Source organism: Scyliorhinus canicula, chromosome 20 (genome assembly GCF_902713615.1).
Source record: "Scyliorhinus canicula chromosome 20, sScyCan1.1, whole genome shotgun sequence".
Taxonomy (NCBI): domain Eukaryota; kingdom Metazoa; phylum Chordata; class Chondrichthyes; order Carcharhiniformes; family Scyliorhinidae; genus Scyliorhinus; species Scyliorhinus canicula.
The window spans coordinates 64,770,300-64,796,395 of record NC_052165.1 but is presented as its reverse complement, the minus strand read 5'-3'; the positions used below and the strand labels follow the sequence as shown (position 1 = coordinate 64,796,395).

General features: G+C 45.7%; 1 protein-coding gene across 2 annotated transcripts in view; it reads right to left on the bottom strand.

Annotated features, from left to right (window-relative positions):
- LOC119954644 (ADP-ribosylation factor-like protein 8B-A) overlaps nucleotides 1–26,096 on the bottom strand; it is a 101,004-nt gene that overhangs the window by 8,199 nt on the left and 66,709 nt on the right. The window contains exons 5-7 of one of the 2 annotated variants that reach the window (XM_038780002.1): nucleotides 16,849–16,916; nucleotides 15,752–15,822; nucleotides 8,306–8,531 (exon numbers count right to left, since the gene is read on the bottom strand). In XM_038780002.1, the coding sequence (XP_038635930.1) occupies nucleotides 8,365–8,531; nucleotides 15,752–15,822; nucleotides 16,849–16,916 (306 nt within the window). In that variant the 3' untranslated portion in view covers nucleotides 8,306–8,364. Of the gene's footprint in view, nucleotides 1–8,305; nucleotides 8,532–15,751; nucleotides 15,823–16,848; nucleotides 16,917–26,096 lie in introns of those variants that run through there. The other variant, XM_038780003.1, reaches the window with a different exon arrangement.

The following is a 26,096-nucleotide window of genomic DNA, read 5'->3' as shown; positions in this document are numbered from 1 at the left end:
TTGGTTTAGTAATAGTGAACAAACAGAGATATAGTTCCATGTCAGGTTGCTGTGCAGCTCAGAGGGAATTTTGATGATTCTTCCAGCGGAGCAGGCAGAGAGGGGAGTGATTTTTTGGTAAGGAGAGCTGAAGGTAAGCTTAATTTTTGTTTTTAACTTACTTTTTTCGGAGTTGTTTTTCTTTCAGAGCAGCAGGAAACCGGAAGTCGGCCGTGGGGAGTTCTGGGTAGGTTTGTAGTACCTGTATATAAGTTGGGTGGTTCCTAAAACCGAGACACTACACTTATAGTGTCCCCCACCTTTCCACCTCCCCTAACCCAAGGAGTTGAGTGAATATCAGGTAAGCTCTTTCTTTCTTTCTTTTTTTTTCTTGTTTTTATCCGCACGTTATCTAGAGGGGATGGCAGGGAAGGCAGTGCAGTGTTCCTCCTGCAGAATGTTTGAGGTGAGGGACACCGTCAGTATCCCTGCTGATTTCACCTGTGGGAAGTGCACCCAGGTCAAAAACCACATTAGGGAACTGGAGCTGGAGCTGGATGAACATCGGATCATTCGGGAGGCAGAGGTGGTCATAGATAGAAGCTTCAAGGATGTAGTTACTCCGAAGAATGAAGATAAATGGGTGACGGTGAGAGGGGCTTGGAGGAAGCAGTTAGTACAGAGATACAGAGAGTCCTGTGGTAGTTCCCCTTAGTAACAAGTATACCGCGTTTGATACTGGTGGGGAGGACGACTTACCAGGGGTAAGCCATGGGGTACAGGTCTCCGGCACAGAGTCTATCCCTGTTGCTCAGAAGGGAAGGGGGGAGAGGAGTAGAGCATTAGTCATTGGGGAATCCATAGTTAGGGGGATAGATAGAAGATTCTGTGGGAACGAGAGAGACGCACAGTTGGTATGTTGCTTCCCAGGTGCCAGGGTCCGTGATGTCTCGCATCGTGTTTTCGGGATCCTTAAGGGGGAGGGGGAGCAGCCCCAAGTCGTGGTCCACATAGGCACCAACGACATAGGAAGGAAAAGGGATGGGGCTGTAAGGCAGATATTCAGGGAGCTAGGGTGGAATATTAGAGCTAGAACAAACAGTTATTATCTCTGGGTTGTTACCCGTGCCACGTGCTAGCGAGACGAGGAATAGGGAGAGGGAGCAGTTGAACATGTAGCTGCAGGGATGGTGCAGGAGGGAGGGATTCAGATACCTGGATAATTGGGGCTCATTCTGGGGTAGATGGGACCTCTACAAATGGAATGGTCTACATCTGAACCAGAGGGGTACCAATATCTTGGGAGGGAAATTTGCTAATGCTCTTCGGCAGGGTTTAAACTAATTCAGCAGGGGGATGGGAACCTGAATTGTAGCTCCAGTGTATGGAGGTTGAGAGTAGTGAGGTCATGAGTAAAGTTTCAAGGTTGCAGGAGCGTACCAGCAGGCAGGAAGGTGTTTTGAAGTGTGTCTACTTCAACGCCAGGAGCATCCAGAATACGATAGGTGAACTTGCAGCATGGGTTGGTATCTGGGACTTTGATGTCGTGGCCATTTCTGAGGCATGGATAGAGCAGGGGCAGGAATGGTTGTTGCAGGTTCTGGGGTTTAGATGTTTCAGTAAGCTCAGGGAAGGTGGTAAAAGAAGGGGAGGTGTGGAATTGTTGGTCAAGAACAGTGTTACGGTGGCAGAAAGGATGTTTGATGAGGACCCGTCTACTGAGGTAGTATGGGCTGAGGTTAGAAACAGGAAAGGAGAGGTCACCCTGTTGGGAGTTCTCTATAGGCCTCCAAAAAGTTCCAGAGATGTAAAGGAAAGGATTGCAAAGATGATTCTGGATAGGAGCGAAAGTAACAGGGTAGTTGTTATGGGGAACTTTAAGTTTCCAAATATTGACTGGAAACGCTATAGTTCGAGTACTTTAGATGGATCAGTTTTTGTCCAATGTGTGCAGGAGGGTTTCCTGACACAGTATGTAGATAGGCCAACAAGAGGTGAGGCCACATTGGATTTGGTACTGGGTAATGAACCAGGCCAGGTGTTAGATTTGGAGGTAGGTGAGCACTTTGGTGATAGTGACCACAATTCGGTTACATTTTCTTTAGCGATGGAAAGGGATAGGTATGTAACGCAGGGCAAGAGTTATAGCTGGGGGAAAGGCAATGATGATGCGATTAGGCAAGACGTAGGAAACATAGGATGGGGAAGAAAACTGCAGGGGATGGGCACAATTGAAATGTGGAACTTGTTCAAGGAACAGCTACTGCGTGTCCTTGATAAGTATGTACCTGTCAGGCAGGGAGGAAGTGGTTGAGCGAGGGAACCATGGTTTACTAAAGTAGTTGAATCACTTGTCAAGAGGAAGAAGGAGGCTTATGTAAAGATGAGATGTGAAGGTTCAGTTAGGGTGCTTGAGAGTTACAAGTTAGCTAGGAAGGACCTAAAGAGAGAGCTAAGAAGAGCCAGGAGGGGACATGAGAAGTCTTTGGCAGGCAGGATCAAGGAAAACACTAAAGGTTTCTATAGGTATGTCAGGAATAAAAGAATGACTCGGGTAAGAGTAGGGCCAGTCAAGGACAGTAGTGGGAAGTTGTGCGTGAAGTCCGAGGAGATAGGAGAGGCGCTAAATGAATATTTTTCATCAGTATTCACACAGGAAAAAGACAATGTTGTCGAGAAGAATACTGAGATACAGGCTACTAGACTAGACGGGTTTGAGGTTCATAAGGAGGAGGTGTTAGCAATTCTGGAAAGTGGGAAAATAGATAAGTCCCCTGGGCCGGAAGGGATTTATCCTAGGATTCTCTGGGAAGCTAGGGAGGAGAGTGCAGATCCTTTGGCTTTGACCTTTATATCGTCATTGTCTACAGGAATAGTGCCAGAAGACTGGAGGATAGCAAATGTTGTCCCTTTGTTCAAGAAGGGGAGTAGAGACAACCCCGTTAACAATAGACCAGTGAGCCTTACTTATGTTGTGGGCAAAGTCTTGGAAAGGATTATAAGAGATAGAATTTATAATCATCCAGAAAGGAATAATTTGATTAGGGATAGTCAACACGGTTTTGTGAAGTGAGAGTCGTACATCACAAACCTGATTGAGTTCTTTAAGAAGGTAACCAAATGGGTGGACGAGGGTAAAGCAGTTGATGTGGTGTATATGGATTTCAGTAAAGTGTTTGATAAGGTTCCCCACGGTAGGCTATTGCAGAAAATACAGAGGCATGGGATTGAGGGTGATTTAGTGGTTTGGATCAGAAATTGGCTAGCTCTAAGAAGACAGAGGGTGGTGGTTGTTGGGAAATATTCAGCCTGGAGTTCAGTTAGTAATAGTGTACCACAAGGATCTGTTTTGGGGCCACTGCTCTTTGTCATTTTTATAAATGACCTGGAGAAAGGCGTAGAAGGATGGGCGAGTAAATTTGCAGATGACACTAATGTCGGTGGAGTTGTGGACAGTGCGGAAGGATGTTGCAGGTTACAGAGAGACATAGATAAGCTGCAGAGCTGGGCTGAGAGGTGGCAAATGGAGTTTAATGCAGAAAAGTGTGAGGTAATTCATTTTGGAAGGAGTAACAGGAATACAGAGTACTGGGCTAATGGTAAGATTCTTGGTCGGGTGGATGAGCAGAGAGATCTTGGTGTCCATGTACACAGATCCCTGAAAGTTGCCACCTAGGTTGATAGGGTTGTTAAGAAGGCGTACGGTGTGTTCGCTTTTATTGGTAGAGGGGTTGAGTTTCGGAGCCATGAGTTCATGTTGCAGCTGTACAAAACTCTGGTGCGGCCGCATTTGGAGTATTGCGTGCAGTTCTGGTCGCCACATTATCGGAAGGATGTGGAAGTATTGGAAAGGGGGCAGAGGAGATTCACCAGGATGTTGCCTGGTATGGAGTGAAGATCATATGAGGACAGGCTGAGGGACTCGAGGCTGTTTTCGTTAGTGAGAAGAAGGTTAAGAGGTGACTTAATAGAGGCATACAAGATGATCAGTAGATTAGATAGGGTGGACAGTGAGAGCCTTTTTCCTCGGATGGTGATGGCTAGCACGAGGGGACATAGCTTTAAATTGAGGGGAGATAGATATAGGACAGATGTCAGATGTAGGTTCTTTAGTCAGACAGTAGTAAGGGCGTGGAATGCCCTGCCTGCAACAGTAGTGGACTCGCCAACATTAAGGGCATTTAAATGGTCAATGGATAAACATATAGATGATAATGGAATAGTGTAGATGGGCTTTAGTTTGGTCTCACAGGTCAGCGCCAACATCGAGGGCCGAAGGGCCTGTATTGCGCTGTAATGTTCTATGTTGTGTTCCCCTGCATCTGCTGCTTTTGTCCTTCCACGTGGTAGTGGTAGTAGTTTTGGAAGTTGCTATTGAAGGAGCCTTGGTGAGTTGCTGCAGTGCTTCTTGCAGATGGTATAGACTGCTGCTACTGTGTATCAGTGGCTAAGGGAGTAAATGCTTAAAGTTTTGGATGGAGTGTCAGTCAAGTGGTCTGCTTTGTCCTGGATGGTGTCAAGCTTATTGAGTGTCGTTCCAGTTCCACTCAACCAGGCAACTAGATAGTATTCGATTTCACTGCTGATTCATACCTTTTGGATGGTAGAATCAGGAGGCGAGTTACTCAATTAGAATTCCCAACTGCTGATCTTCCCTTGTAGCCACAATATTTATATGGCTAGTCCAGTTCAGTTTCTGGTCAATGGTAACTCCAAGGATATTGATATTGGGGGGATTCAGCAATGCCATTGAATATCAAGGTGAGATGGTTGGAGACTGTCATTGCCTGGCACTTGTTTGACACATATGTTACTTGAATATTACATTCTGTGCCCTTGCTACCCTCAGTGCTTCTCCCAAGTGATGTTCAACATAGAGGAATACTGATTCACCAGCTGAGAAGGTCTGGTAATCAGCTGGAGATTACCATGCCCACATTTCAGACGTCAAAGGTTTTCCTTTCAATTGTTACAGGGTGGATTCACCGCCACCCACCCGATGTAACGGGGCTCCGGCAGGGAACAGAACACCAAACCCCTCCTATCTATCTCAGAGAACCACTCACATCTCAGAGAACTCCCCCATAACAAGGACCCTCTCCCCATATTAGAGACCCTTCCCTCATAGCATGAACCCCCCCACCCCCCTCATAGCAGGGAACCCCTCCCCAGAGTAGGGATGCCCTCCCCAGCCTACAGCAGGAACACTCCCTATAGCAAGAACCCCTCATATTATAGACGCCTATATCAAAGACCCCCTGCCCCATCAGAGTTCCCCTGTCCGCATCTTTTTTTAATAATCTTAATTGTCACAGGTAGCTTACGTTAACACTGCAATTAAATTACTGTGAAAAGCCCCTAGTCACCACATTCAAGCGCCTGTTCGGGTACAGGGAGGGAGAATTCAGAATGACCAAATTACCTAATAGCACGTCTTTCGGGATTTGTGGGAGGAAACTGGAGCACCCAGAGGAAACCCACGCAGACCCAGGCAGAATGTGCATACTTCACACAGACAGTGACCCAAGCCAGGAATCAAACCCGAATCCCTGGAACAATGAAGCAACAGTGCTACCTACTGTTCTACCATGCTGTCCATCTCAGAGACCCCCATAAGTCACCCCTGGCCTGGAAGCTAAAGAGCAGGCCAGGCAGAAACAGTGAAAAATCACTCATTGTTTTTTGACTTACCAGCACCTTGCACCTGCTGCCTCAGACAGAACTGCTGAAAGCAGAAACTGTTACTTCATAGAAAGCCAGAACACATCGCAAGTTTTGAACCCCCTCAGATACTTTGAGTTTCGCGGCTTCTATTCGCTTTCAGTAGGCTGTAGCTTACAGGGTAATAGCTTCCAAACAGCCAGTTGTCTGGATTATTTCTTTTCATTTCCCTACATGCTTGAATGCATTTTATGTCCCTTACCTTGAAGCTAACCATGTTTAGAAATATCGAGGAGATAAGTGCTTTCACTTCCTATTTTTCTCAGTAGAAAGCACTTACTTATTTCACATGGTGAGGACCATTCAATCATAGTTATTTCTGCCTGGATGCTCTTTAGCTTCCAGGTATTGTTGACTAATAGGTGGGGTCTCTGATAGGAGGGTGGTCTCCGATATAAGGGGGTCTGATTTATGGTGGGGTCTCTGATATATTGGGGGGTCTCTGACATATGGGGTTCTCTGTTGGAGGGTCTGATGGGGGGGGGGGTGGGGATCTATGTTGGATGTCTGATGGGCAGGGGTCGAGTCACCCTCATGTGTGCATGCTTTGAGGCGTGACTGATAATTTCCGTGTTGAGCAGTAGTATGCCCCTACTTATCAGTGGGGGTGGGGAGGGGGGGGGGGGGGGGGGGGGGGGGGGGGGGGGGGGGGGGGGGGTAAGTGGGCCAGCTGTTGTACCCCTGTACCGGGCTGCTCTCTCAAAACGATGGCCTGATAGCAGGATTTTGAATGGAATCCCGCAAGCTCCCCGCCATGCATAAATTTGCATGGCAAGGGAGAGTGAATCGTTCCTGGGCTCTACTCCTAATATCAACACAGCCAGAAACAAGTCTACTCCAGCGGGAGAACATGGGGCATGATTCTCCGATTGCCGACACCGAAATCGAGTTCGGCGATCAGCTGGAGAATCCATTTTAACACTGGAATCGGGGGCGGTGCCATTTTGCTGGTACTTCGCCCCCTCAAAAACACCGTTCTCGAGGAGTACACCACAGGTCATCCCCCAATGTTCCGCCAACGATGGGCTGAGTCCCCGACAGAATGGGACATGTGTCCTCACAACATTCAGGGACTTTGAATGGGGGTTGTGGACTGTCCAGCGCCACCACAGTGGGGGGGGGTGGGGGCGGAGGGACCATTCTGCTGGCGGGGGGGGGGGGGGGGGGGGGGGGGGCTTTGGCTGGTGGACTGGTGGGGTGTGGTCCAGGGGTGGTGAGGGGGATTACAGGGTGGCAGTTTTTGTCAGACCGGGTACGCACACGGCGCGGCTTCTAGCCCCCCACGGGGCGGAGGATCGGTGCTGACTTTCTGGTCTGAAGACCAGACGGATCCTGCGGACATAGCCATAGAATCGGAGAATCCAGCCCATAATCTCCCAAACGGAGAATGCTGCCCTACATTTCATTATTCCTCAGTTCTGTTGAAGAGTCATTGACCTGAAACATTAACTCTGTTTCCCATCGTAGATGCTTCCCAACCTGTTGAAGGGTGCCAGCTTTTTCCTCGTTTGTTTCAGATTTCCAGTATCTGCAGCATTTTGATTTTATCTCATCATACTTCACTTTGCGTGGTCTTCAGTCCCAGCTCTAAACGTTCCACCCTATTCTTCAGTGACATTTTAGAATATGCAGAATCTACATATTAAAGAGCCAGATATAAAACTATAAACCTGTTTGTCTATTCATTTGGCTCTGTCTGTAGTTTGGCCTTTAAACTCTTGCAGTTCACTAAATTGGAGTTCTGTTCTTGGAGGCCATTCACCACCGCTGTCATACTTTACGTTTTCCCTCTTTCAGATTAAACACAATGACTCAGCAAAACATTTCCAGCCAGTTATGAATATGCTCATTGAAATCCAACTTCTTGTTCACTGCTCTTTCCTGTGTATTATCACTGGTCGCCTAGAGGGATTTCATTGTTGCTGCAAAGGGAAAATGAAGGTTGGGGGAGGGGGGGGGGGGGGGGGGGGTGTGTGAGTATCGCTGAACTGAAGAGGTCTTTTCATTTTGTTAACGCTGCACAAACGTGCTTCAGCCCATGTGATTAAAATAATCCAAGGGCTGTACAAAGCCTCCATTTAATTAGTTTACTACGATAATGAATATGTGTCTCCAGGCACTGCACATGGAAAGCTTTAATGTTTTGTTCAATTTTGGCCAGGGTTTTTTTTTTGGTAGAGAGTATTAAAACAGGGAAACCCAGTGGCACAGTGGTTAGCACTGCTGCCTCACAATGCCAAGAACTGGGGTTCAATTCTGGCCTTGGGTGATTGTGTGGAGTCTGCAAGTTTTCCCCTTGTCTGCGTGGGTTTTCTCCGGGTGCTACTGTTTCCTCCCACAGTCCAAAGATGAGCAGGTTAGTTGGATTAGCAATGTTAAATTTCTCCTTGGTGTCCAGAGGTTAGGTGGGGTTATGGGGAAAAAGTGGGGGTATGGGCAGAGGTAGGGTTCTTTATTCAGAGGACTGGTGCATTCGATGGGCCGAATGGCCGCCTTCTGCCCTGTAGGGATTCCATGATTCTATGAAATGGAAGGACACGAAGATAGCAAATTTGCAGGATTATGTGGAGCCATTTCGCGTCACAAAAATACCAAAATGTAAGCATGAGATTTAAACATTTATAAGGTTCAATAATTTTCCAATTCACAACAAGGAATGCCATCTCAGCCTGTTGTGCAAGAGATCCTTATTGTTGCAATTAACTTAAACATTGGCATAAATTTTACTCCTAACACAGTAGTTGCCAAAAGTGAGAAAGTAAGAAGACAATTCCAGAGGTGTATAACAGCAATTCTGCATAGGAAATAAAAATACTGCAGATCCTGGAAATCTGAAATAAAAACAGAAAATGCTGGATAAACTCAACAGGTCTGGCAGCATCTGTGGAGGAACAGAGTTAATGTTTCAAGTCTATATGGCTCTCTTACGTAAGGGAGCAAAAGTGCCATTCACACATTTCCTACCCAAGCTGCTGCTTTACATTGCCGAGAGTCAGAGAAGAGCGAGAACTGAGAGAATGGAAAATAACTCCCTGTATAAAACATACCACTGTTCACCCAAAAGGTGGGAAAGAAAAGTTCCTGTGTCACCGTTATCGTTTAATCCAATGCCCATGTAATTCTTTGGTGGTTCAAGCAGTAGGTTTTTCTTTTTCTCTGCAGATTCTGTTCAATCCTTCCTCAGATACCACAGCTACATAGAACATAGAACAATACAGCACAGAACAGGCCCTTCGGCCCTCGATGCTGTACCGAGCATTGTCCGAAACCAAGATCAAGCTATTCCACTCCCTGTCATTCTGGTGTGCTCCACGTGCCTATCCAATACCGCTTGAAAGTGTCCGACTCCACGGATCACAACAGGCAGTCCATTCCACACCCTAACCACTCTCTGAGTAAAGAACCTACCTTGGACATCCCTCCTATACCTCCCACCCTGAACCTTATAGTTATGCCCCCTTGTAACAGCTACATCCACCCGAGGAAATAGTCTCTGAATGTCCACTCTATCTATCCCCCTTATCATCTTATATACCTCTGTTAAGTCGCCTCTCATCCCCCTCCGCTCCAAAGAGAAAAGCCCTAGCTCCCTCAACCTTTCCTCATAAGACCTATCCTCCAAACCAGGCAGCATCCTAGCAAATCTCCTTTGAACCCTTTAAAATGCTTCCACATCCTTCCGATAGCGAGGTGACCAGAACTTCACACAATACTCTAAATGTGGTGTCACCAGGGTCATGTACAGTTGCAGCATAACCCCATGGCTCTTAAACTCGAGCTCCCCTTTAATAAACGCGAACACACTATAGGCCTTCTTCACGGCTCTATCCACTTGAGTGGCAACCTTCAGAGATCTGTGGACATGAACCCCAAGATCTCTCTGTGCCTCCACATTACTCAGAATCCTGCCGTTGACCCTGTAATCCGCATTCAAAATTTTTCCCACCAAAATGAATCACCTCACACTTATCAGGGTTAAATTCCATCTGCCATTTTTCGGCCCAGCTGTGCATCCTATCAATGTCTCTTTGCAGCCAACAACACCCCTCCACCTCATCCACTACTCCACCAATCTTGGTATCATCAGAAAATTTACTGACCCACCCTTCAGCCCCTCCTCCAAGTCATTGATAAAAATCACAAATAGCAGAGGACCCAGCACTGATCCCTGTGGTACACCGCTAGTAACTGGTCTCCAGTCTGAAAATTTTCCATCCACCACCACCCTCTGTCTTCTATGTGATAGCCAGTTACTTATCCAATTGGCCAAATTTCCCTCTATCCCACACCTTATTTTCTTCATGATCCGACCATGGGGAACCTTCTCAAACGCCTTACTAAAATCCATGTATACAACATCAACTGCTCTACCTTCATCTTTCCAAATGGTCATAAATCCTATCCTTCAGGACCTTTTCCATTAACTTACCGACCACCGAAGTAAGACTAGCCGGCCTATAGTTACCAGGTCATTCCTATTCCCTTTCTTGAATAGAGGAACAACATTCGCCACTCTCCAGTCCTCTGGCACTATCCCAGTGGACAGTGAGGACCCAAGGATCAAAGCCAAAGGCTCTGCAATCATCCCTTGTCTCCCAAAGAATCCTAGGATATATTTGGCCCAGGGGACTTCGCGACCCAAAGGTTTTTCAAAATTGCTAATGCATCCTTCCTCAGAACATCTACCTCCGCCAGCCTACCCGCCTGTATCACACACTCATCCTCAAAATCATGGTCCCTCTCCTTGGTGAACACAGAAGAAAAGTATTCATTCAACGCCTCGCCTATCTCTTCTGACTCCATGCACAAGTTCCCACTACTGTCCTTGACCTGCCCTAACCTCATCCTGGTCATTCTTTTATTTCTCACGTAAGAGTAAAAAGCCTTGGGGTTTTCCTTGATCCGACCCGCCAAGGACTTCTCATGCCCCCTCCTAGCTCTCCTAAGCCCTTTTTTTTTAGCTCATTCCTTGCTACCTTGTAAACCTCATGCGACTCAACTGAACCTTGTTTCTCATCCTTACATACACTTCCTTTTTCCTCATGGCAAGACATTCACCCTCTTTTGTGAACCATGGTTCCCTCACACGGCCATTTCCTCCCTGCCTGACAGGTCACGCAGTATTTGTTCCTTGAACAAGCTCCACTTTTCATTTGTGTCTTTCCCTGACAGTTTCTGTTCCCATCTTATGCTCCCTAATTCTTGCCTAATCGCATGATAATTGCCCCTCCCCCAATTATAAACCTTGCCCTGCTATATGGCCCTCTCTATTGTATTAGTGAAAGACACCGAACTGTGGTCACCATCTCCGAAGTGCTCTCCCACAAACAAATCTAACACTTGGCCCGGTTCATTACCCAGTACCAAGTCCAATGTGGTCCACTTCTTGTCGGCCTATCCACATATTGTGTCAGGAAACCCTCCTGCACACACTGTACAAAAACTGCCCCATCCGAGCGGTTCGGCCGATAGAGGTTCCAATCAATATTTGGAAAGTTAAAGTCACCCATGACAACTACCCTGAGACCTCCACACCTATCCATAATCTGTTTTGCAATTTCTTCCTCCACATCTCTATTGCTATTTGGGGGCCCATAGAAAACTCCTAATAACGTCACTGCTCCTTTCCTATTTCTAACTTCAGCCCATATTACCTCAGTCGGCATATCCCCCTCGAACTGCCTTTCTGAAGCCGTCAAACTATCCTTGATTAACAATGCTACTCCACCTCTTTTACCATCTTCCCTACTCTTACTGAAACATCTATACCCCGGAACGTCCAACAACCATTCCTGTCCCTGTTCTAACCATGTCTCCGTAATGCCCACAACATCGTGGTCCCAGGTGCCAATTCACGCTCCACGTTCACCTACTTTATTCCGGATGCTCCTTGCATTGAAGTAGACACACTTCAACCCACCTTCCTGTCTGCCGATACACTCCTGCGACATTGGTACCCTCCTCAGTACCTCACTATTCTCAACACTGGCTTCTGGACTACAGCTCGTTTTCCCATCCCTCTGACAAATTAGTTTAAACCCCCCCCCCCCCGAAGAGCCGTAGCGAATTTCCCTCCCAGGATATTGGTGCCCCTCTGGTTCAGGTGCAAACCGTCCTGTCTGTACAGGTCCCACCTTCCCCAGAATGTGCTCCAATTATTCACGTAACTGAAACCCTCCCTCCTACACCATCCCTGCAGCCACATGTTTATCTTCACTCTCTCCCTGTTCCTCAACGTGGCACCGGCAACAAACCAGAGATGACAACATGGTTTGTCCTGGCTCTCAGCTTCCACCCAGCTCCCTAAATTCCTGTTTTAAATCCCCGTCCCTTCTCTTACCTATGTCGTTGGTACCATGACTTGTGACTGTTCCCCCTCCCCCTTAAGGATTCTGAAAACACGAGACGTCATGTACCTGGCACCCGGGAAGCAACATACCATCCGTTGCCGCAGAACGGTCTATCTGTCCCTCTAACTATCGAGTTCCCAATAACTATTGCTCTCCCTCCTTTCCTTCTGAGCCACTCAGTGCTGGAGATCCGTTCACCGTGGCTTATCCCTGATAGGTCGTCCCCCTCAACAGTATCCAAAGTGGTATACTTGTTACTGAGGGGAACGACCACAGAGGATCCCTGCACTGACCGCTTCCTCCCAGCCCCTCTCACTGTCACCCATCTATCTTGATTCTTCGGAGTAACTACATCCATGACCACCTCTGCCTCCCGAATGATCTGAAGTTCATTCAGCTCCTACTCCAGTTCCCTCATGCGGTTTCTGAGGAGCTGGAGATGGGTGCACTTCCCACAGGTGAAATCAGCAGGGACACGGACGGCATCCCTCACCTCAAACATTCTGCAGGAGGAACATTGCACTGCCTTCCCTGCCATCCCCCCAGATAACAGACAGACAGGCAGACAGACAGACAGACAGACAGACAGACAGACAGACAGACAGACAGGGAGGGAGGAAGGAAGGAAAGAAGGAAAGAAGGAAAGAAGGAAAGAAGGAAAGAAGGAAAGAAAGAAAAAAACACTTAACCAGCAACCACTGCACCCCGCACTATAACAGCAATCAGCTGTCATGGGCCCGCACAAACAATTTAAATCTTTACTACTTACCCAGCAGTCACTCTGTCCTCACTCCGACCGGATTCAGCTGGAAACCTCCAACAGTAAGTTTTTTTAAAATTTACTCCCCTTCTCAGCAAGCACTCACTCAGCAACCACTGCGCCCCACACGATAATAGCAATCTGCTACAGCAGAGATGTATGGGTACAAGCCTGGATCATACGGCTCAGGCACTTGAAGCATTCTACATATTTTAATGATCTTTTGTAAAAGTTTTAATTAGTGTGCATTCACTTATGGTAACCTATTAATTGATTACTGCCTGTTGCAAATTTAGTGAAAAAAATCAAGCCAAAAGGGAGTTTTTACACACATCACAATAAATTGTCCTGGTTAGCATGAACTCAGGCAGGATGGCAGTTTTTCCCATTTAGTTTTGCCTATCAAAATGTAACATTGAGGGGCAAACACAAGCACAATATTGTATTTCATTTTTACTATTGTAGAATCCAATGGAAGAGTCACAGGAATCCACAGTGGGATAGTAACTGACAAAAGTTTTATGATATACACAATTATTACAAAACCAACAACTCTTCTCCCTGACGGGCCACCCTCCCCAACCTGCACCCAGGTTGGGATATTTATACTGAGAGGTTCCCCCTTGTTAAGGGTAAACGCCATCCCAATTACCAGGGAAGTTCAGGGGAATCGTACTGAGCATGGCCCATGGCGCCCCCCCCTCCCCCCCTCCCCCTCAAGGGTTCGTAACACCTATGATCAGCAGAACATCTGAAAATTAAGATAGGAAACAAAATAAGAATAAAATGCAATGGCGCCATAGTGGTTAGCACTGCTGCCTCACAGCGCCAGAGACCCGGGTTCAATTCCAGCCTTGACTATGTGGAGTTTGTATGTTCTCCCCATGTCTGTGTGGGTTTCCCCCGGGTTTTCCAGTTTCCTCTCTCAGTCCAAAGATGTGCAGATTAGGTGGGTTGACCATGCTAAATTGCCCCTTAGTGTCCAAAGATGTGCAGGTTAGGTTAAAGGGTTATTGGGATAGGGTGGTGGAATGAGCATGGGTGCAGAGGGTTTCAGAGGGTTGGTGCAGTCTCAAAGGGCCAAAAGGCCTCCTTTTGCACTGTAGGGATTCTATGATTGATAAATTAACAGTCCTATTTCATTGTAATATCTATCATTTCCATCCGTTGGCATTTAATGTGAAAATGCAATTTTACTGAGCAGCAATAACTTGCATTAATATATATCTATTAAAGATATATAAAAGCAAATTACTGTGGATGCTGGAATCTGAAAGGGAAAATGCTGGAAAATCTCAGCAGGCAGTATCTGTAGGGAGAGAAAAGAGCCAACGTTTTGAGTCCAGATGACCTTTTGTCAAAGCTCGGCTTTGACAAAGGGTCATCTGGACTCGAAACGTTAGCTCTTTTCTCTCCTTACAGATGCTGCCAGACCTGCTGAGATTTTTCAGCATTTTCTCTTTAGTTAAGATATCTTTACTGGAGGAAAAACTTCCCAAAGGAGTTCACAGGCACATAATCAGCCAACGGTGATACTGTGCCAAAGGAGATATTACATATGGTGACCAAAAGCTTGGCGATAGAGATGGTGCGAAGGACAGTCTTAAAAGGACTAGGTTAGAGCTTTAGAGAAAGAACTACAGAGCCTTGGGCATAGATGACCGATGACATAGCTGTCAATGGATAGATGGGGAGGGGGGGGGGGGGGGTGAGTATAGGGATCAGAGAAACCAAGACTTACTTACAAAATTGGAGAGAGGCAAGTTTTAAAGTATGCTAATGAGAATTTTTAATGGGATATTGGAGCCATGACCTAATGGAAGTCAGCGTGAATGACGGCAATAAGCTCATAGCACCTGCTGCAGACTAGGATGTGGGCAGGAAAGTTTTGGATCAGCTGACAAATATAGAGTCTGGATAATAGGAAGTTGGTGAGGAGAGCATTGGTATATTGGGACCTGGAGGTGACCAGGGCCTGGGATACAGTTTCATTAGCAGATGGGTTCTTGAGTCATCAGAAGCAGGCAATGTTACAAACATGGAAGTAAGGAGTCTTTGTGCTAGGGGACATGGAAACAGAAGCTCATTAAATAAGCATGCCAAGTTTGCAAACCAGGGAGCAGCAATGGGCTGAATGAAAAGGACACGGAGTTTGGTGTGAGGACCAAAAACGATGGTTCAAATTTCCCAACGTTGGACTAGAAGAAACAGAAATAGAAGAGCAAGTAGTGAAGGGTGTAGCTTCAGGGCAAGGGTTAGGGCATGCAGAGGTGAAGGAAGATAAAGCAATAGAGACTGTTGAACAAATGGCCACAATGTCATGACAAAGGTGGCAATAAGCTCCTTACTCTTGTGGACGAGCATGGAGGGAGTAGAGAATGGGAGTTTGAGGAGACAGTAGTAAAGAAAGGGAGAAAAGTAGGCAGGGGGGCGATTTTCAGCCCTTCCCTCCACCCCCCACTGGGAATATTCACATGTCCCCCTCCCCTCCCCACCCTCCCTGGGGTCAGTACTTAAGCTTTGCACCCCCGGGAGATCCCCTTGACTGATTCACGTTTTTCCAAACCTGTTGTAAACCTCACTGCCATGCTGTGCCACCCCCCCCCCCCCTCCCCCCCCCGCACCTCACACATCCCCGTGGGGGGTTTATTTCTGTGCTGATTGGGGCCCCCTTTCAGTCTCTATGGAGCCGGTTCTATTGGGGATCACAGTGAGGGCATAAAATAAACCCACTGAATCCCCCGCCCCACACAGGGACCTAGCTTTGCTTTTCAAAAAATGTCAAAAAGTTCCAGAAGTGCTACAAAAGTTGAACAGAGCAAAGCGAATGTTTCTTTCAGTATAATTAGTAATATTGTATCTGAGTGAGATGACTAGATGGAGCTGTCTATGGTGCTGAAGTTTCAATTCAAATGCCAAATACAGAAACAGATGCACTTACCAATGTTATCCTTCTCTTTGCAGGACACTGAATAACAACAGATTTCCCGATCCTGGATAGCAGATAGGTTCCTACAAGAGGAAAGATATGCAGATCACAGTATTTCAATATTAACTACAATGGCTTCTACTTCACATCACAGTTACAGAATCCAGCAATACAAAATCAAAAACTGCAGATGCTGGAAATCAAAAATAGGAACAGAATAGGCTGTAGAAGCTCAGCAGATCAGACAGCATCTGTGGAGAGAAACAGGGTTAATGTTTCAGGTCAATGGGAAGAACTCGTGCAAATTGCTGGAATGGATACGATGGTCTAGATCTTCCACGGGAGATATGCTCTCAGAATGCTTAGTTCCTCAATTGTCTATTTTGGTTTAAAATACCCTTCTGTGGCCAGACCTGCAAGCATCTAGCTGTTCTGTACAACGGATGGTACCCAAGATGTGCCTCAACCAACCTCTGATAATGGCCTGTTGGGCTTCAAAGAGGGGCACTTATCATAACGCCACTATTCCCAGTCAGAATGGAGAACATTGGGCAATTTGCCTATCAATTTAGCCTGGCGACAACAGTGCTATAAATGACTAGGACTGACTTTGCGCACATTATTAGTATTACGTAATTATTCTCCATTTACTGCATTTCATTGTACAAATGACCCTGCTTTTATTGAGATATGTTGGTGCAGTTTGAGTCATTTATTTGCAATAGCTCAATAAGGTTTTTTCAATTACCCTGTAGACTTGTTTGCTGTAGTGTGCTGTTTAAATAGACTTGGTTTGCTGCACAAATAGATTTTGTCTGCTTTAAAATGGACTATGTACAACTCATTGGGTGACACAGAGTTGTCGACAGACTCTCTACTTGACAGAGGCCAGGGAGCCTGCTTAAAACATGCAATATAGCTTTCTCCCAGAAATGTCAACAGGGATTTGGGATGGGTGAAATCCAGCTCTGACCAAGAGTTCAGCCAAAATGAAAATATTCCAAACTCTTGTGTAAAGAAGGTGTGAGATTATGTTAAGTAAATCCAAAACATTTACAAATATGCATACTCCATACCTTAATATAGCAAAGAAAAAAATAATGCCTTACATTTTTTCAATCAGTTGTTTCTCATCCAAGGCATTCGGAAGGTCTCTCTTATTTCCCAAAACTAACACCTATATTAAAAAAACACACAAGTTGATTAATTTGAATGAAGAACTTCAGTCTTCAAAGTTTCAAAGAGGTTTTGCTAATTTTGATAACCAAACTCATCTTTACACAGAAACCATTTTGCAATTTTAATCATTCCTGTCTAATTCAGGTAAATGTGCAATATCGTAAAAGCCGGTATAAAAGGTTCACAGTAACTTCATTTGAAGCCTACTTGTGACAATAAGCGATTTTCATTTCATTTTCATTGTATTTGAGAAGGAGATGACGACGCTTTTATACAAAAACTGGAAGCAGTTGGGATCACTTCTACCGCCCAAAATGAAATCCTTTCATCATTTTGCAGAATCAGAAACTAGGAGCTTGTTCTGTATCTTGCCCAAAAGCTCAATAATGTTGATCTATCTGCAAAAATCTCCACTGATACTAAACTACTGATACTTTACTAAACGTGGCAGAGAGAGGAGAAAGTGCACTGGTCTTAATTATGGTCTCAGCAAGAATGATGGGATATAAATCACTTTGCTTTGCCAATGGCAAGTGTCCTTCATGAGGTCAGCAGTCCCCGGTCGAATGGACCACTGCCAATTCCAGAGATACATTTTGACAATGGTTGGAGTCTCTCTTAGATCACCCTTAAAATTAGTTAGAAAAATTCACATCAACATATTTGGGGTTCTGTTCTCATCTGTGCTGCCCCACAAATCGTCTGTAGGCTCTGGATTAGTTTCCATGGGTAGAATTTTAAGGATGGAAGGCGCTCAGTAATCCTTCAGTCATGAGGTAACGTGGTACCTCTCACACTTGGAAGCCAACTGCCATTTAACGCTCACTTGAGCATTGATTGGCAGTGGGCAGGAAGGAGATTCTGTCCTGGAGAGCTGTCAGCCAATTAATCAGATTGGTCGCTAGCTCTCCAGCCGTGCTAGGTGCAGCACTGCAGTGGCCAGAAAAGATACTGAAGCACTCTGCCTGGAACTAAGTCTAGGGGTCCTTGGAAAAGTCAATTCCGGGATTACTGTGGGTGAGAGGGTAGGGGACTCCCTGAGGGTGGGTGATCATGGTGTTGGGGTTAGACCAGGGGTGGCATGGACAGCCACAGGAGAGGGGGCCCCAAATCTGAAGGGGCCTTCAGATTAAGGCGCCAACCCCCTTCCTTCCCGCCCGAGGTGGAGAAATCGTACTACCTTGTTTCCACCCTACTCGCATCCGTTTCCACCAAACTAGAAACACGGCCACTTAAGTGCCTGAATAGATTAAAGGGGGAGTTTCCTACTTGAGGCCTTGCCTGCCAAAGCATGATATTGCACGTGGGTTGGGGCAGGCAGGGTTCCAGGAGGAATACCTGCCTATTTAATATTCCATTTCCCTCACCCCTCTCCTCAAAAGCCTCCTAAAGTGGAGTGTAAAATTCTGCCCCATTTTTATATGAAAAACACAAAATTAGGTGAGCCAGGCTTGGTATGGTCAAAACCATCCTGTTTGTTTCTTCGTAATAGAGCTTCTAGCAATGTCATCCAGCCATAGCCACCGTGATTAGCTGAATCTGAGCTTCCCTCTTTGTATGGTGGTGACTGGAATTTTGCCAATTCATTAGTCAATGAGGACTACGGTTGTAAGTCTACACACCACAAGTACGTGGGATGCGGCATTCCAACTTTAATATTCTGTGCCAGAATTTGGAAATGACATTATGTTGGTATTGAAATTTTGCAGGAACTGAACCAATTTCTTTCTCAATTCAGAGTAAAGAGATGAATAAACACTATAGAAAATGCAATTCCATCAGGTAAACATGCAATCATAGTGCTCGTGTTGCAACAATTCCATCTCTTGCAGAATATTAACAAAGATATAACCATGTAGACTCCTCAGTGCCATTTGAAGCTATTGACCAGGATGAGATGTACGTCAGCGTTCTGCAGTCCTCCAGTAAGAGCATCCTTGCAACTCAGCCCATAATAAAGTCACCTTGAATTATTTAGTTGTAATAACAGATGTCCGTACAGCAGGTATGAGCTCAAGGTTCGTGAACAATTACTAAGGGATTAGCCCAGCACCTGTTTATTAAGCAATTCCTGAAATTATATCCTTTAGCAAACATTGATGCTTTTAATTCATGTAGACTTTAGCATGTGTGTTTGGTATGGAAACAGAAACATATATATGCAAGTCACAACGGTGTGTGTGTGTGTGTGGTGGGGTGGGGGGGCACGGAGTGGTCAACATTTAAAAACTTTGGCTCAATATGGATACCAAGTCAATGTTGCACTCATTACACCCAACAGAAGACACAGTTGGGAGGTGCAAGCTATTCTCAGATTTCAGCCCCCTTCAAACGTTACCATTGCGAAGTAGCGTTCCGTGGGTTCACCCATTCCAGCTGGTGCTCGTTCAGATGGCTGCTGCCTCCTTGCCTCGCAAATCAGCTTTTCTTTTTTTTTTAAAAAGAGGAAATACTCTATGGCAGTGTTCTTCAAAGTCGGGGGCGCGACCTGCGGCTGAATCGCGGGCGGGTGTCGGGAGGGTCGCGGAGCCGTTGTCCATAACGCCGGCTGCAAGCAGCCGCGAACATGCTAAAACAAAAATTTGGCCGCATTGCGCATGCACGCCCGTGCGTGCCGATAATTAAGCACGCATGCTCAGTGCGGCCGCTATTTTTTTTTTTTTTTTTTTTAAAGGTTGCAGCTTTTTGTTTTCTTCTGTAGTAGATTTTATTAATTTATTTTATTCATTTAAGTTTTATTTATTCAATTTACTTTATTCATTTTATTTTTTTTACAAGTTCAGGGGGGTTTTATTCATTTTTTTCATTTATTTTACTCATTTTATTTATTTTTTTACAAGTTCGGGGGAGGGTTTATTTGCTAAAGTTTTACACAAAGAAAATTCAGAACTTTGGACAGGTGGAGACTATACTTTCCGACACCAGAAGGCTTCATCTTCATCCAACAGCACTGGAGGATTGTGTAAGAGGGCCAAAGAAACCCAAAGCCACTTCCTCCATTTTTGTCAGCAGCAAACATTGTAAGAGAAAATGGTGGGTCGTGCAGGTCGGCAGTCATGGGTCGCAAAGGTCGGCCGGCATGTGTCGCGAAGGACGGCCGGGTTGGGTCCGGAAGATTGGCCGGTTAGTAAAAATGGGTCCCCGGAAAAAATGTTTGAAGAACACTGCTCTACGGCGAATCAGGGTTTGAATATCGGCCCTGGGTCACTGCCCGTGTGGAGTTTGCATATTCTCCCAGTGTCTGTGTGGTTTTCACACCCACAGCCCAAAAGATGCGCATGTTGGTGCCAAAAGATGCGCAGGGGCTGGTTTAGGTCACTCGGCTAAATCGCTGGCTTTTAAAGCAGACCAAGCAGGCCAGCAGCACGGTTCGATTCCCGTACCAGCCTCCCCGGACAGGCACCGGAATGTGGCGACTAGGGGCTTTTCACAGTAACTTCATTGAAGCCTACTCGTGACAATAAGCGATTTTCATTTCATTTCGGTTAGGTGGATTGCCACACGAAATTGACCCTCATTTGGAAAAAAAATAATTGGGTACTCCAAATTTTTAAAAAAGGAAATACTTGCCTTTTCATGAATGGTTTCCAGCAGTCCCTTTAAAGACCAAGAGTAAAGTCAGTCAACACCGAGCACAACAGGGACTTGCAGACTCTACCCACTTGCATGTTACAAACATCTGCTTCTACCAGAGGTGCTTTTCTCAGAATTGCAGATTTAAGATTCTGGATGGTTTGGGGCACGACCTTTTTTTTCCTTCCTCCGGAGTACGTTTTTGAGATTGCGACCAGCCGGATAGATAAGATCAGCTCAGAGAACAACTGCATTATAATAATTGTTCCAAAACCTCCACTTTAACAGAAACAAAAGCTGACAGCAACTTGAAACAGATCCTACAGAAAGGTTGTGCGGTGGCAAGTAATCAATTTTGTGAGGTTCTCGCATGTCTACTTGCTATTTCCACTGCTCAATGTCAGAAATAATTGAATAATAATTATCTCTCAAAACTGCACCATTTGTCAGGGACTGAATTTAAACAATGGGACACGAGGGAATCTTTTTCTCTCAGAGGGTTGAGTGTCTCTGGAACTCTCTTGCCTCAAATGGCAGTGGGCACAGAATTAGATTCTTGACTAACAACAAGGTGATAGGTTATTGGGGGCCAGGCAGGAATGGAGTGGGGGGGGGGGGGGAAAGGGGGGTGCTGAGGTTACAAGCAGACCCTCCATGATCTTACTGAATGGCGGAACAGGCTTTAGGGGCAGTGGCCTACTCCTGTAGCTAATTCATATCCTCATATGAAAACCTTGCTTGCTCATTTCTGACATAACAATGGCACAAAAAACACCAGAAAATGCATCAAGGATTGAAAAATATCAGTACTACCAATACAAGAAGAATTTATTGATACTGAATTCAAGTAATAAAGAGAATCGCTTCACTATGGAATTTTCTAATCTTATTCTTACTCTGCTGCATCGGCATCAATAATGTCTCACTGGATTATTTAGGAGCTTGCCATTGACCTTGCATCCAAATTCGAAGTAATCCAGACAGACTTTCATAAATAATCCCTAATACAAGTTGAAAGGGGTGACAATATATACTTGAGTGCACTTTGAGTGGGCTGACTATGCTTGTAAAAAGAACAAAGGATGGAATAAGGATTGAATTCAGTATATATAAATTCTTGTATTGGTAGTACTGATATTTTCCATTCCTTGATGCATTTTCTGGTACTTTTTGTGCCATTGCTGTGTCGGAAATGAGGAAGCAAGATTTGATATGAGGATTTGAATTAGCTACAGGAGTAGGCTACTCTGCCCCTAAAGCCTGCTCCGCCATTCAATATTCTGCAATGACCGATCTACAAAGACTAGATAGCTTGCAAAATCAGACAAGTTATTGAGACAGCCAAGCTAACACAAAACAAATTACACATCTCACCACCCCTCCACTAACCCCCAAAACAGGGCAAGGCAAACATCAAGGACTACCCATTTGTGAAAGCTAAACCATACTGTGGAGTTTGCGGGTGTCAGTTTGGTTCAATGGCAGCATTTTTGCCTCCAAGTCAGAGGCTATGGTTTCAAGCAGAACTGAGCAATCTAATCCAACCTCTTACAAATTTAAATTCATTCATGGGATGTGGCATCACTGGCTGGTCCACAATACCCATCACTTGGTCAAGTGTCCTCCATGAATTCCACATCACCTTTAATGCAGCAAGCATCGCAAAAAGCTTCACAAATAAAGCAAAACAAATGCAGCAGTAGCAGAGTAACGAGAGATGATCAAAATCACAATGAGAAAAATAGTGCAAGGGTTCAAGAAACGGGTGCTAGAAAGTAGGGCCCCCGATGATTGACATCTCTACCATTGAAGGTAGTATAGAGGGTGAGAGGAAGCTGACATTTAGAGAACCAAAAGGCAATGGAAATGGGCTGAAGCAGGCTCCGCGGTGGTGAGTCAGAAGCTTTAACATCGCTTCTGTAGGTCATAAAACACTGCATTAAAAATTATCTTAAGCTTTAATATTCTTGCCCTTTAGAATTCAATTTTTTTTTTTTAATGTGGCTATCAGTACTAGGTTCTTCCAAAACAAAGGCAAGCAATTAAACCTGAATTTAGCATGGCATTTTGGTGAGTTGCATTTGAAGCAGGAATACGTTTCAAGCATAATCACATTAAATGAATGATTTAAAAAGGAATTGTATCTTTTTTTCAACAAATAGTTCATCAACATCGGTGCTGCTGATCACAAACAACCACTGTGACCAGAAGAGTGAAGCCCTATGCTCATGATGTTTAAATCTGCTTACAAATAAGGATGCTGATGGTTCTGCATACATAATCTGGAAGGAAGTAAATCACCACATTGAACACAAATACACTTAATACAACAGTTACTTGCTAAGTACGTTTAATGCATGATAAGCAGTTCACATCATAGTCCGGATCTATCATACCCAGGAAGTTCCTATATATCCTGTTATTAATTCGTACAAAGTACGCTTATCACCAAAATACAGGCTTCCTCAACACGACAGAACCAGAAAGCTACCGATGAGCCACAGCCAATGCTGATCATCAAATAACAGAATCTGACAGGGAACAATAGAGGGGAACCATAGGGGGGCGGATGAAAGCCGGAAGGAGAGCCGGGGGAACGACAACAAACTCGGCAAATACAGTAACAGAGAGCAAGAAAATACGTGAGAAAGATGGGACGAACGGCCTGAGCAGAGGTGAACGCACAACAAGAACGGCAGTGAAAAACCGTCCGGGAGAAGCAAGTAACAACACCAACTCCAGATCCATTCTTGTATTGCATTCTCTGTATTGGACATAACTAAAGTAAGGGTTTCTCCAGCACCCAAATGTATATGTACCTCCCCAGTTCCCCCCTCCCCCCTCCTCTCCCCCACCCCGCAAACTTATTTCTCCACTTATTTGTTAAACGTAACATTGCTAACTATACAGAGTTGCTGTTTTTGAGCTGGTGTACAATATCCCACCAGTTTGTTTTTTTATATTTAATTCTGCGTACATAACTATAAATATAATGTGTTCAAAAACCCAATAAAAAAACATTAAGTTACAGGATCTTTCTTCTCTGCTCTCTTTCCAGCACTATTTGTGATCACTGTAGCATGGTTACTGCAGTCGCATGACTGAAAAATAGGAAAGCACCGAATGAAGGTATCCTTTGCTGTTGAGGACAGTGACTGTAACTTCACAGGGTCTACATGCAGAGGAAGGATGCTACCCGAGCACCAACTCATTTAAGAATGAGGAAGGCTTACTGAAAGTCTAGCAATGCCAATCGAGACGTTCACTAACCGGGTGTGCACAATGCTAAATGTCTGCTGGGTAAACCTGCTGGGTATGTGGAATGCATGCTAGCTTCTCAGTTACCTGCAGTAAAGCCTCAAATGATTTATGTCTTACGTTCAGTCACAATGTACCCTTGACTGTTCTGTCGGGGGCTATTGAAGCTATGGGTTATATATAAATTCAAGTGCTTTCCTGGATTAACAAAGTACAGAAACCTCCTTTGGACTGAATAAACACACAGAATGCTCAGATTAATAGACCCCTTATGCAAGTATTTACTCATTTCAGAGATGGTTGTTGCCTGGTCCATGAAGATCATTGGATATTTATTTGTCCTTGCCTGCCACATGCAGCTTATCTTTATACTGCTCTTTGGCTTTGACATTTCTCCTTAACTCTACATATTTCTCCACATTTGAGCTTGGCCCCATCCTTCTTAGTTCAACGTCCTAGCTATATATTTGCCAGGATACTGGTCACAGACCGATTAAAGGGGAATTTGCGCCAGCGGATCAGTTCCCTCTTTTTCTGGTACTGGTCAGTTCTGCATGAATCCAAATTCATGTTATCTTATATTACTCTTTGAAGTACACATTTAACTCTGATCTGTTTGACCCAACGTCAGCTGGTGAGTGGCTCAGGTGGTGGTCTTGAAATTACTACCTTTGAGGCTCCACTTTGTAATTCTGATTCCAGCTCCTGAAACACCCTCATCAGGATCACATTCCATTGATGTTGCTGGTTTCTACATGGACCATGACAACTGGGCTCCCCCCCTCCCATTCTGCTGCAAGGAGATGTATTTACATTCTGTTGCAAGGAGGTGTATTTACATTCTGTTGCAAGGAGATGGAATTACATTCTGTTGCAAGGAGATGGCACCAGGTGGGCAATAACATCTTCAAAATCCCAGCCAAGGCAGCAGAGAAAAGTCTCTATGAAAAAATCAAAGACTGGGGTGAAAAACTCTAGAAAAGGTCACCCCTGAAGATAATGCAGAGTTTAACTGGAGGAGCAGTGTGGGAGTTACAGAACCTGTGTGTAGTTGCTTCTCGACTCACAGTTTTGGTCTCTGCCACGCTTGCTGCTCCAGCTACTCCAATCACAGGTTCCCTCCATCCGGCTCTTGCTGGTCCTCCCGAGACAGGATCTGTGATTGGAGGAGCCTTTGGTTGGAGGTTCAGGAGCAGTGACTCACACTTGGGAGTATAGTGTTCAATTCTGGTCGCCACATTACCAGAAGGATGTGGAGGCTTTAGAGAGGGTGTAGAATAGATTTATCAGGATGTTGCCTGGTATGGAGGGCATTAGCTATGAGGAGCGGTTGAATAAACTCGGTTTGTTCTCACTGGAACGACAGAGGTTGAGGGGCGACCTGATAGAGGTCTACAAAATTATGAGGGGCATAGACAGAGTGGATCGTCAGAGGCTTTTCCCCAGGGTAGAGAGGTCAATTACTAGGGGGCATAGGTTTAAGGTGCGAGGGGCAAGGTTTAGAGGAGATGCACGAGGCAAGTTTTTTTTACACAGAGGGTAGTGGGTGCCTGGAACCCACTGCCGGAGGAGGTGGTGGAAGCAGGGATGATAGTGACATTTAAGGGGCATCTTGACAAATACATGAATAGGATGGGAATAGACGGATATGGACCTAGGAAGTGTAGAAGATTGTAGTTTAGTCGGGCAGCATGGTCGACATGGGCTTGGAGGGCCGATGGGCCTGTTCCTGTGCCGTACTTTTCTTTGTTCTTTGTTCAGTGTGCAAGTTAGTGCACGTTTTCAATCCAACCCAAATACATCTTGCAATTACATCCATGACAGTTTAAGGCAGTTCCTTGGCTGGGATAGTAACTAAAATAAAAATATATTACTCAAAAAATGTCTTTACACTCGAACTCTCAAACCCTGGGCGGGTTTCTCCGACCCCCCGCCGGGTGGGAGAATCGGTGGGGGCCGGCGTGAATCCCGCCTCCGCCGTCTCCCGAATCTCCGGCACCAGAGATTCGGCGGGGGTAGGAATCATGCCGCGCCTGTCGGCAGGAATCAAACCACCTTACTTACCGCCGGGACCAGGTGGCGCGGGCGGGTTCCGGGGTCCTGGGGGGGGGGGGGGCGCGGGGCGATCTGGCCCCGGGGGTGTGCCCCCACGGTGGCCTGGCCCGCAATCGCGGCCCACCGATCGGCGGACGGGCCTGTGCCGTGGGGGCACTCTTTTCCTTCCGCGTTCGCCACGATGGTGGACATGGAAGTGACCCCCTTCCCCTGCGCATGAGCGGGGATGACGTCAGCAGCCACTGACGTCCGGCGCATGCGCGGACTTCCGCCGGCCGGCGAAGTCCCTTAG